Source organism: Pseudochaenichthys georgianus, chromosome 3 (assembly GCF_902827115.2).
Source record: "Pseudochaenichthys georgianus chromosome 3, fPseGeo1.2, whole genome shotgun sequence".
Lineage (NCBI taxonomy): Eukaryota > Metazoa > Chordata > Actinopteri > Perciformes > Channichthyidae > Pseudochaenichthys > Pseudochaenichthys georgianus.
In genome coordinates this window covers 49517587-49530004 of record NC_047505.1, presented here as the reverse complement: position 1 = coordinate 49530004, position 12418 = coordinate 49517587, and the positions used below count along the sequence as shown (strand labels likewise).

The following is a 12418-nucleotide window of genomic DNA, read 5'->3' as shown; positions in this document are numbered from 1 at the left end:
TAACCACTCTGTCCCCGCCCCCTTTTTTCCACGCACCCCGCGCATGCGCAATGTCCCCCCACACTTCGCCATTGAGTTAAGGAAAGGGTCAGAGAGCCACTTCTTCGACAGGCAGCAGCTGCACGTTTCTACACTCTCACACTTCTCCATTAACCTGCATTTTTACCACTTGACTCACAACATTTAGTCCTGTGGATTCTCTAGGTTGTCAACCGCGTATCGTCACCACCACGGAGCGTGTTTTGTTTTTTTTCTCACCGGATTCTAGAAGTAACGGGCGGCTGAGAACCTGAGCTAGCAGGCTAGGTGGCTAACGGTTAGCTAGCGACCGGGCTAGCTGCACACGCTGAGGGGTAAGGGGTGTGCGGGGGGAGGGCTACTCGCCTACTACTGTGTCACAACGTTTGATGGATCCGAGGATCGCCTGGTTTCAACCGGAACAACGTGGACCAGCCAACAACCTGTGGATGCAGATTTGGGAAACGACACAAGGGCTCGGCTACTTGCATGTGAATAACACCGCCGGATCTCAGAGCACGTCGAGCCGCCTGCAAGCGCTTGTCAACGGGGCGTGTGGAGTCAGAAACGGGGCACTGAGTGACTCAAACAGGACTCCGGGGATGTCATCCTCAAGGGGGAACGGGGACTTCACGGCGCAGCGGGACTTTATACCACTGGACATTAATAATAGCAACCAGAACAACCGAGGAGTCGGCGTCAGGCAGCAGGGCGGTGTCGGCGGCGGCGGAGGGGGGCAGCAGGGCGGCGGGGTCTCCGGGCTGTGGAACGGACACCCCAACAAAAGGAAACGAGACAACAAAGCTAGCACTTTTGGGTTCAATTCCAGCCTCTTGAACAGTGGATCCAACACAGGAGGCTGTGATGGGTACTCTGGCACGCCATGGAAAGTCAGGAACTACTCAGAGGGGATTATCGGGTAAGAGTTTGATAAAGTCACACACACTCGCATAGAGAAAGCATTTAAACGAGGGGTTAATAAGCTGTTATTTTCACCTATTTTAAACACTTACACACACTGCAATGACATGCCATGGAGAATATTGGTTGTCAGTCTCACCCCACCCACTTTTCATTCACACCCAGTTGGATAACTTTTGTAGTATCACCCAGTGGTGTTAAGTGACATTTACTCAAGAGAGAGACTTTTGAGTATTTCAATGTTTTGCTACTGTTTTTCTACCCCACTATAAGAAGTAAATCGTGTACTTTTACTCCACTACATGTGTTTGATACTTTAAGTTACTTTGCACATAATACTATAGTAACATTGACAAGCTGCAGTATACCAAGTCATTCAAACTAGCTGCACCTTTACCAGCTTTGAGAATACTTTGATGATCAATCATTATAAAACATATCATATATATTATTCTGATATGAGCCTATTTGCATAATGAGTACTTCTACTTTTGGTACTTTAAGTTTATTTGTATGCTAATACTGTTCTATTTTTACTTCAGTAACATTTTGAATACAGGACTTTTACTTGTAAAAGATCATTCCCACACTCTGGTACTTCTACTTTTACTCAAGTACAAGATCTTAGTACTTCTCCCACCTTTATGATCTGTGAAATGTAGTCCATGCACACACATTTCAATACATTATTACACTCATACATCAAGGTTTAGTTGCACATGTCTTTTTGTGGACAAGATGTCTTTGCCTTAAACAAAGCGAGTGATTATGTATGCTTTATCAAAGAAGTATGCACCGCATCTTGCACTTTATTCAAACACTTGTTTCCTGTTAACCTTTCAACAGAATGTCCTGGCACGAACACACACAAGTTGTTACAAAGCTTTAAACACCTAGGAGGTTTAGCCATTTAGGTTTCATATTACTTTTTAAAGCGGAATTAGACACGCCTCCTCTGCACTGCCACAGATTTTGCCTCTGGATATTACTGTATAAACTAAACATATTCCATGTGTGCCAACATCATGGTGTTCGATGAGGGGATGCAAACCACACATTGAATACAGGAGCATGGACACAGTACAGGTTTGCAGGCTATTAATACTAGTTAAGATGCATATTTGAGTAAACCTGTCACCATTAAGCTGTGTATATAGAGAAAGCCAATTGAGGGTGTAACAGGGCGTTGCTCCAAACAAGAGTGACACTTTTTTACCAGATGTGGCCCGGTTTTCTGGTCCTCCACAAGATATTAGGCTGGCAGTATTTCAGGGGAAGTGAAGAGTTTATGGTTATTGAGAAACTGCTTCTGCTTACAGTGTTGTGAGCAAAGGTTGGTTTGTTCGATATGATCTAAAAGCAGAACACAAACAACACTTTTAAAGCCATTATCGTTTACTGATTTCTGAAAGCTTTGAAAATCTCCATATCGAGAGGCTTAAAGAAAAGTGCTACATTGATAATCAAATGAGTTGGCCAATAGTTGATCGACTAACTGTTTGTCGTCTGATAGTAGCAGCTCTTGAGAAATCACCAAATTAAACCAGGCAGGGTGACAGTTAATCATAAATGCTTTTGCAGGGCGTGTGGTATGGGAATTTAAACCTGAGTAATCTTTTCAGGCATGCTTCATGTGGTTTACTAGATTAAAAAACAAAACACTTCCACTTATTTTTTCATAGTGTGTGCCAGGGGCGTTTCCTGGACCTGGAAACATTCAGGGCTGAGCCCACAGTTCATTAAGGTACTTTAAAGGTGGGGTAGGTAAGTTTCAGAAACCAGCTCGAGTGCACTACAATTTGAAAGTACACAGCCGAAAAGAAGTACTTTCTACAGCACCACGGCTTCCACAGATGAAATATTTTTATGGATTTTTTGTCAAAGCACTTAAGATATTCATTTCTATCGGGATGTTGAGAGCATTCCATGGAATATAACAAAAAGTGTATCTCGAGCCGGTTTCTGAAACTTACCTACCCCACCTTTAAGGTACAGTGGAAATGTCTACTGCAACACTCCCCACACGCACACACAGTGTACCCGCGACTGTTACAATGAAGGCTCAATAATCAGCTCACGGCATATAAGCAGGGGTCAAGTGCTATTGTTTTATAAGTGGGGGGCAGACTTCCTCACCTCCGCCTTGAAACAATGTTTTTTAAATATTGAAGTTAAAAGCATCAATCTGGTGCACTTTGAGAGCAAAATGAAGAGATATGGATACATCTCTCAACACCCATATGAAACAGAACTGTAAACAGATTTTCTTTTTCTTTATGGATATTTTACAAATCACTCCCCTGTGACTGTGTAATGCAGGGGTAGCCAACAAGGTGCCCGCGGGCACTCAGTCGCCCGCAGGGACAATGTGAGTCGCCCGCGGGGAATGTTCTAAAAATAGCTCGCCAAGCAAATCCAAAATGTATAAAATACACAAAACAAAAAAGGAAATGTAATTAAAAGAATCTACCCTATGCATAAACGAAACCTAAATCATAGCGAACTCTATCTACTTACGACAACTCTATATCTATCTAGCACCCCTTCTCCCACACCCCCACAATGAATATCGACCAATCACGTTCTTGCTTGATTTGCGGGACCATCGTTGCAGTCGGGAAGAAAAGCAATTTGGCACCTCCCCCCGCTGATTTTCCTTCTGGCAGAATCTACACATCAGCCCCATTGAACACAGCCTAGTCATGCCAGCCTATACTGCACATGAGGGGCAGAGTTTTACTCCGTGTGTTGTAACTTGCATATATATTTATTCCACTTGACGCACACACACGCATGGCGTAATCTCCACTGGGGACAGGGGGGGGGGACATGTCCCCCGCACTTTTCGAAATCCCGTTTGTGTCCCCCCAATTTACAAATATGTTATTATTATTTAATGCAAGCCGTCATCGCCACGGAGGAGCACTCAGGTTGCGGTCGGATAGTTTAAAAATCAGCTCCTAAGTTCTAACCCTATCGTCTATTCCTTGACCTCCGAGTGAAACGTTAAGGGGTTAAGGGATAGTGGATAGGATAATTCAAAAGGACTTAGGAGAAGAGACTGCGGTACTTTAGAGAATCCGACTGCACTTTCACTATCCGACGTGTTTATGATGCGCCAGCGGGCGTCATTTGTGTGTCTGCTGCTGTGGGGAAACTATGGAAACCACAATTTTCTATACAGCGGACTACAACATGGATGTTCAATAAGAACGAGGGACTGCTGTAAACTCATCTGGAGACTCTGCACCGTGCTCTGATGCTGCTGCTTTGCTTTATGAACGTGGACAACAGAGAAACAGATTCTTCAGGACCAAAGCTGGAATTGAAAGTGAAACTTATGCTCGTCACCCTCTCCCTCCGGTCCACATTAATACAAATGATCCCAATACGTATGATTGTATGAACTAAAGATCTTAAAATCAATACAGATGTATTTTTTATAAACGTTAGTCCTTACCATCTATCACTGTGTATATCACCATTCAAACATCTTTTAAAAGTTGAACAAACCCCACACAGCTCAGTAAAGACTGAAATGTTGACTTTATTTGATCATTTCAGTAAAAACTAACGTTCATATTTCTCTTTTTGATTATAATACTGATGAACGTTCAAAACAAAGCACTCTTACCACATACTTACCACATACGTTTTAAAATGCTTAATAAGCACCGTAACTTTCATGATATCATTTCTCGGTCATAATCGTTTGTTTCCGTGAACGGCCGACTGTCGAGTGACGGCAAATGCTGCGGCTGCAATGCATTGTGGGGCAGCATTTTCTCCTCTCCTTTCGGTGAGGGAGGTCCAGTGGTTCCTAAGCTAAAGGAGGTTATAAAGGAAGTTTGAAACCTCCTTTCCTTTCATTTGGAGAATTCCGGGTCATTTCACTCTGTTGGGATGGTTCCTAAGCTAAATGGACTATTCGACTTCAGCCACAGCCTCTGTGAGCGAGCGAGACAGAGGGAGAGCGAGCTAGGGAGAGCACACTTTTATCTATTTAATATCGATAAAGTAAGAAATCATTCCAATGTGTTCTATAGGGAAGTACAAAAAACAGTTTAAAAGGGCAATGATTAGTAAAATATGCATAAATAAAACGAAAGAATGCTAACAGCATTAACAAAATGCTAACAGCATAACAGCACACCAAGGTTAAAGGTAAACATATAATATTGTTAAAATGTGCTAAATATATACACTGCAAAAAACAAAAGAGGAGTAAAAGTAGCCCCCGACTTGTTTTATTTTTTGAAAGTAGCCCTCATCCTAAAAAAGGTTTGTGACCCCTTGTCTAATGTAAGGTAGCTTCTAGCTTCATGTCGAACACTGACAGTAAGTCAGTGAGCTTTCTTTGAAATCACCAGGTAATGCTAAAAAACATAACATTTATATTGTATGACAAAGTGTTTATTTAATATTAATGCTGTCAAAATTATCGCGTTAACAGCGGTAATACATTTTTTGAATTAATTGCGTTAAAATATTTAACGCATTTAACGCATGTGCAGAATGGCCCGCCCCATACATCCCACCAGTGGCAGCGCCAGGGTATGGCTGGGGTAGGCTACACCCATACCAAGAAATGGCTTAGCCCCACCATGAAACATGATGTTAAAGTAAGCAAAATAAAGTCTGCCAACTCGCGCGGAGAAAATTGCACAGACAGCAGTTAGTAAGATTGATTTCAGTAGCCACTTGTCTGGAAATACCGAAGACCAGAAACGGTTTTGAAAACTTTTGTCACGTCGTGATCATCTTCTCAATAGAACATCTTTGATAATGTCTTCTGGCCAATCAGAATCAAGATAACGGCGTGGTGTTGTTGCAGGAAGTCCCGACGCAGAATACTTTTGCTGTAGTACAGGTAACACATAACTGGTACGCAGGTTATGTGCGTAGTCTGAAATGCGTACCGTCACTTGTGTCACAAAGCGCATTTGCGTACCGACGTACTTGTGAAGCTTTTCCAGAAGGCGGTTAGATCACCGGACGACAGAGTCGGTCTCCGTGTGCACAGACAGGCTGCTGTTAACGTCGGTCTGTACAACGGAACTGTGCCAAAACTACGCCAACCGGCTGCGGAGGGAGACTCCCCCCTTCACTGGAGAACTGCGCTAAAACAGCTGATCACAACGTTCACGCTCTGTGGTCACGAAGTACTCCACTAGCCCCCCCCCCCTCTGTCGACTTTCCTGAAGTACTCCCCGTTGATAGAAATCAACACGTAATGAATTAAGACCCCACGGTTTGATGATTGATAGGTGTGTGGGCTGTCTTTCATTTCGACATGCAGAAAAATGTTATAATAAACATAGATACTGTATGTTAAATGGATATATCCGCCTTCTTTCATTTATCTTTCCATTCCCAACAATATACATAAATAAATGGCATATTTTGGACATAGTTCAAATGGTGATTAATTAATTTTTAAGCTGTGATTAATCTGATTAAAAATGTTAATCGTTTGACAGCCCTATTTAATATATCTGCCTAGCTACTTGCTAACGGTTTAGCTTACCCCCGCGATTCAAAGTAACGTCAACAACGTAGCTGTAATTTATGCTTTGCTCACATGTTCGCATTACTTGGAAGTTCACTGACATTTACATACCTTGTTTACTCGGCTCAAGTGGTGGCTCTGGGGTTGTTGTGTGAGCCACAGCCAGCCCTTTTTTAAGAAATCGTTTCTTATGTCCATCTTCAAAAACTCCGAGTCCGACTGACAGTTTAAACATTGTCACAGCTCACAGGATAGCTACCCGTCAGCCAATAAAACACATTTATTTCCATGCAACTCTCTGGTTGGTCTGGTGTCTGGCCTCTGTTGCATTCACTGAACACGGGAAATGACAATCCTGCCGTCCTCTCGAGTGTCACGATGAGGTTCAGGTAAAGCACGGTTAATGTATTATATTATTGAGGGAGAATTACCCGGGGCCTCAGACTGACCTTCTCAGCATGTGTACAGGAACACTGGCTCTGACACTTTCCTATTGTCGCAGAACTCGGTTAATCCTCTACTTCAATGGATGTGTTATTCATTATACAGTGCTTGCATTGAGCAATATTAGGTCACAAAGTATAATAAACACACGAGACATTTATTAACTTCTTCGTCAGCCTTTGCTCACCAGTGATGCTTTTGGATATTAGGACTTGGGAGAAATATTTTGTGGACGAGGCTCTGTTGTGAAGACCTTTTTAGGTCCACAGATTGGCCCTTTCCACGCCCCGTTGTGTCAGACCTGTGTAGACAAGCAGGACACAGAGTGTGGACCTCGCTGTTTGGCTGATCCTCATGTATAGTAATATGGAAGCTCAGTGTTTGCATAAAGACATTCCTCTGTGATTAGCTCTACTAATACCAGAACCTGAACCTCAGAGGCTTGATCACAGCACTCTGACTAACCATACTGTGAATACACAATGCCAGCATGCTCTGGAAATGTGTTTTGAAATGTAAAGTATAGACCTACAGTATGTGTGGGGATTTAAATAGCTCCCGCTGTTAAGCTTTGGTTAATTCTAGGTTAAAGCTCCACTTGCAGTTCATGCTTTGTTGCTTGGGAGATCCAGTCATGATGTGGGATGTTTAGAAGAGTAATACACACCCTGGTTCGCGGTTTTTAATATCCCATTTCCATCGGCTGTGATCAGCCAAATGGCAACATGCTAATTTACTGCAGTACGCTTTGTAATTATAGGTGCTATCATCCATGTTGTGTCAAATTTGCTGAGCCCCTTGTGAACGCATTGTTTTATTTTCCATGGGTGATGGCTTTTGCTTATATTACACCTTTTATATCATCTGTGTTTACAACCATTGTTTGCCCTTAAGGCTTCCCTTAATAAGTCATACAGTCAGACAGTCAGACAGAGGCAGTTTGACCATTCAGTCGGATTATGTTTAGAGATAAAGTTGGATAACATAACTAAATACACCTATGTACGTTAATTATGTGACCGTCTATGTCTCCTGTAGTTATTGAATTTCTCTTTTTACTGCACCGTTAGTGTACAGTTGTATTATTATTGTGCTGCTCAGGGCTCTCGGCTAACTTTTTTGCTAATGTGGACCGTCCCGAATTTAAAATGTTAGTTTTTCTACATTATCATTAGTTAAAATCATTCAAAGTGACCTTTAACATAAATAAAAGATCATACAAATCATTAGATGGTAATTCATCAACCTTTTTATTTGAGTAAATCATTCAATCACAGAAACAAACGCCAAATATATTTAAACAAACACACAAATGAGAAAATGACTCTAATATTGAATCCAATCAAGTCCCATCCAATTAACAACACAATCCAACACTGTCCTGAAGACAGAACCCAGAGTAACCGCTAACCAGGATGACAGTCTGTAACACAGTCAGGAGACCTTTACAAACGGCCCCGCCCCCTCGCACACAGACGGGAGAGAGAGATCTCGTCTGGATTGGAAAGCTCGAAAATACATCATAGACGCATGTTGTAGTCTTATTGCATATTAGAAACGGAGTTGGTGAAACTAAAACTGCGATATAATGTGTATGTAGCAATAATACATATGACATATATTTTTTAAATGTCTCCAGTACCGATAAAAAGTCCGATAACGTCGGAGTTTAACGTTACCACTGTCTTTAATAATTCCGGCCCGGGGCCCGTTTAACACCGGGGCTCGGTCCCCCTCCCTACATGGGGAGAGGCAGCATATTGCTAAGGACTAAATACGATGGAGGGTTCTCATCTCAGCCTTATCACCCATAGGGGATGAAGAGGAGTGAGTAAATAAAGAGGCCGGCGCTCCAGGTTCTGGTTCTGCTGTGCGTTTTTGTGATGTAACGGTAAAACATTTCAGAATTCCTCCACGGGATGCCATTGTACATCACTCAACCCGCAAAATACACACACTCGGTACATAGCTAGACCCGGGCCAGGAATTCGCGGGCCCAGCTGTAGCTACGTGTGTGTATTTCACTGGTTGCTAAATGTGTTGTGCGTGTGTGTTTATGTTGACAAGGAGGTTTAATAACTGTGTGCTACACAAAACGTGCAGTCGGTTTCATTTTCATCGCCGTTTGTAGTCGAGTTAGCAGGGTATTTTTATTTTAACTCGTCCCAAAATTATTTGTTATCCTCCCGACACGGCCCCAGGACGTCCTTAAGCTCGAGCCCTGGTGCTGCTGGGTTTATTGTATGTTTGTAACTCTGGCACAACAATTTCCTTCGGGATGAATAAACTCTTATCTTAACATTTGAAAATATCGAGCCGACTGATGGTGGGAGTCAGTGGCATTGCATTTTTCCACAGGACACTTGGTTCACTATATTTGGCCATGGGGGTCGGCTGGAGAGGCATTTCTTCGTGGGACAGAGAAGAAGGAAAGGGTTCAGTGTTTACATGCTCCACACGGCCTCACTCCCTCAAAACAAAGCCAACCCTCCGAGGGAGAAACCCGAACCCCTTCAGTGTCTCGCCATTCACGTTGGGAGCTCCACGTGTTTCCACCTCGTTTTCTGGTGGGGTCGAAGAGCTTTTTAGACTCTTTATATGGGCACAGGAAGTCAGTGTAGCCTGGCAGAGATGTGGCCCATTTCTGTCGCCCTGAACTTTTCGGTTGTGCGTTCCCAAACTTTGCCATGCCAAGGACTCCATATAGCATTATCCTCTGGCGGGGACCCCCTGTTGCAATGTTTTTTTAAATGAGTACATTATGATGGAGAATATGACAAATTAATCATACAGCTCAATAAATTTTCTTAATATATATTTGTATTAATAATCAGTTATTCTTCTAAACATTTTTTGTATTTATCTTTTGTTTGTCATTCATTACATTCACCGTGTCTTCTGTTATAAACATTCTTAACACAATATTCAACAGTAAACATATTTTGAAAGCATTTTGAAAGTGATTTCTGTCTTTGTAATATTATATAATTTTGAACAGTAATATGAACAATTAACATATTTTTAGCATTTGCACTTGCTCCAAAAGCTGAGCAGATACTCAGTTTCACTCTCAGTAGCGGCAGCTCGATTCTGATTGGCTTGAAGGGCGGTCGTGTGATTTAAAAATAAAATATTAATAAATAAAAAAATATTAAAAGATTGGCATCAAAGGACACATTGATAGATATGCAGTTATTAATAACATCTAAAAAAAAATCCCCTTTCCCTCAAACTTTGCGTGACCCCCCTGGCACCCCCTGGTGGCCCCCCGGGGGGTCGGAGCCCCCACTTTGAAAAACACTGAGTTAGACAACTGAGCAATCCTGACTGTTGCACTTTTGTTTCTTGTGTAAATGTCTTCATGTTTTGCCCTGTCGAAGATTAGTTATCATGGGTTTTATGGTATGAGACATGTATCGTGTCAGCAAACCGGTGTCATGAACATTCAGTCAGCAAATATGTTCTGGTCAACCAGTTCATTCGATACAGAGTTGTTAGTTTAGTTGCTCAATGACCCACACATTCGTTTACCTTCTGTATGCCATCAACTGAAAACCTTTCCGAGGGGGCAATTAAATTCCATTTTTAGTTGTTAAAAGCTGTATTGACCAGTGTGTTGGAGGATAATCAGTTGGGCTGTATTGCTGCACTTTGTGTGTTTTGAGGAAATGGAACACGTTTCGATGTGAAGTTGTAAATCTCTCTCGTGTTGAAATGTGCCCTTAATGGTAGTATTTCTCCGGCACAAGGGCACCTCGACTTTACTTCAGTGTGTGTGTGTGTGTGCTACTTGTCCTGCATGCCATGCTTTGCTAGCTTGCCTGCCTGTGAATTCAAAGTCATTAGTTTCTGCTATCTTCTGACATCTTCAATTTAACCTCACATGTCTTATTTATGCAGCACAATTTGCTCTGAATGTTAGTAATCTCGAGGTTGGCGTTCCAAGCAGTGAAGCTCACTTGCAGGCTAATGAAACGTGTGGTTAATCGCTCGCTGATGAGTAGACCCGGCTTGTGATTTTATTTCCATCTGTTGCCGCTGTCTCCGTGGAGATTTATGATTCCCAGCACCAGGACACAGATTGCACCCCTGCGAGGCTGCGACTGAAGATCCATAGTTAGATCTGCGGTTCGCCGGGCCTCTCCTGGCTTTGACATCGATGTCACGCTCTCCCCGTTCACTGGTTGGCTGTGGGCCAGCGCGCCGTGTGAGAGTGAGGAGCTGCATGCCGGTCACTTTGACTGCAGGTGGAACACGCCTCGTCTGAACGGCACGCGTGGGCAGCTCTGTGGAACGCACGCTTCCCATGTGTACCGAGGAATGGGTTTCTCTTTTTTCCTCTTCCTGTCCAATGGCACGCCTCCCCATGCTGCAGACTGATGCAGTCACTGAGCGACGCACCCTGCTTTTTCATGGCGTGTGCTCAGACTGACCTTCTCAGCACGAGTACAGAACGACTGGCTTTGACAATTTCCTATTGTCGCATCCCACTCTAATCCTCTTTTCCGTTTGTCATGCGGCATTGTGTTGACAGAAAATCACATCTGCACTGTTGCATTACATTTAGCCTTAAGCGGCTTACTCTCTCTCTCTCTGTGTGTGTGTGTGTGTGTGTGTGTGTGTGTGTGTGTGTGTGTGTGTGGCAGCGGGACAACTACTAAAAACAGTTGGAAATGTGGTTGTTCAAGCTGCTCATTGGAAGTAGTTTGGGTAGATTTTGAAATATCGAAAAACATATCACAATTGAACTATCAGTCAAACGATTTATGCTGAGTTAGCTTGGTTCAGAAATCTTAGACTATCAATGCTTGATGGTGTGATTCTGCCGGTTTGGACTCATCGATATGTTTGTCCTACCGCTGGTCTCATATCAATAGTCCAGATGTTTCCCTTCTGACCACAATGCTCCACTAAGCCTCGCACCAGCAGTCAGCTGTTTGGGTTTCTCTGTAACCGGAGCCTTTTTGTCTCAGCGGCCAAAACTTAGCCCCCAGATCAGTTCATTGATGAAACATTTATGAATCAGCCATCTGTGACACACACACACACACACACACACACACACACACACACACACACTTTTTGTGCTTTAGGTGACAAGTTGGGCTGCACAATTTGGGAAAATTACACAATTGCGGTTATTGTGACTTGTATTGCAATTGAGGTATGATTCATGATATTGAAAGGATTGATTATTCTGGCATCATTATTCTCTTTGTCATTAAAAATACATTAAAATGAACAAGATTTTTTTATGTATTTGTACCCGACAAATGTTTTGTTAATTCTGTAGTATATTATGTGTAGGCTTTAATATCTCTGCAGCTTCGCAATACTTCATTTATTATGTTATTTAAACTCATATAAAGCCTTTAACTAATATTGTGCATCTGCAATTTGAACTTTGCACAAGTTAATATTGCGATTTTAATATAATTTCAATAAATGTTGCAGCTAGGGATGCTCCGATCGCCGGAATCAGTATCGGCCAATCCGATCGAGTGGGCGGGGCCTATGGGGATCTTC

At 42.6% G+C, this 12418-nt stretch overlaps 1 protein-coding gene across 1 annotated transcript in view; it reads left to right on the top strand.

Annotated features, from left to right (window-relative positions):
* Positions 1 to 84: 84 nt before the first annotated feature.
* Positions 85 to 12418, top strand: part of tent4b (terminal nucleotidyltransferase 4B) — a 39718-nt gene continuing 27384 nt past the window's right edge. The window contains exon 1 of the mRNA XM_034077383.1: positions 85 to 937. Coding sequence (XP_033933274.1) covers positions 408 to 937 — 530 coding nt within the window. The 5' untranslated portion in view covers positions 85 to 407. The remainder of the gene's footprint in view (positions 938 to 12418) is intronic.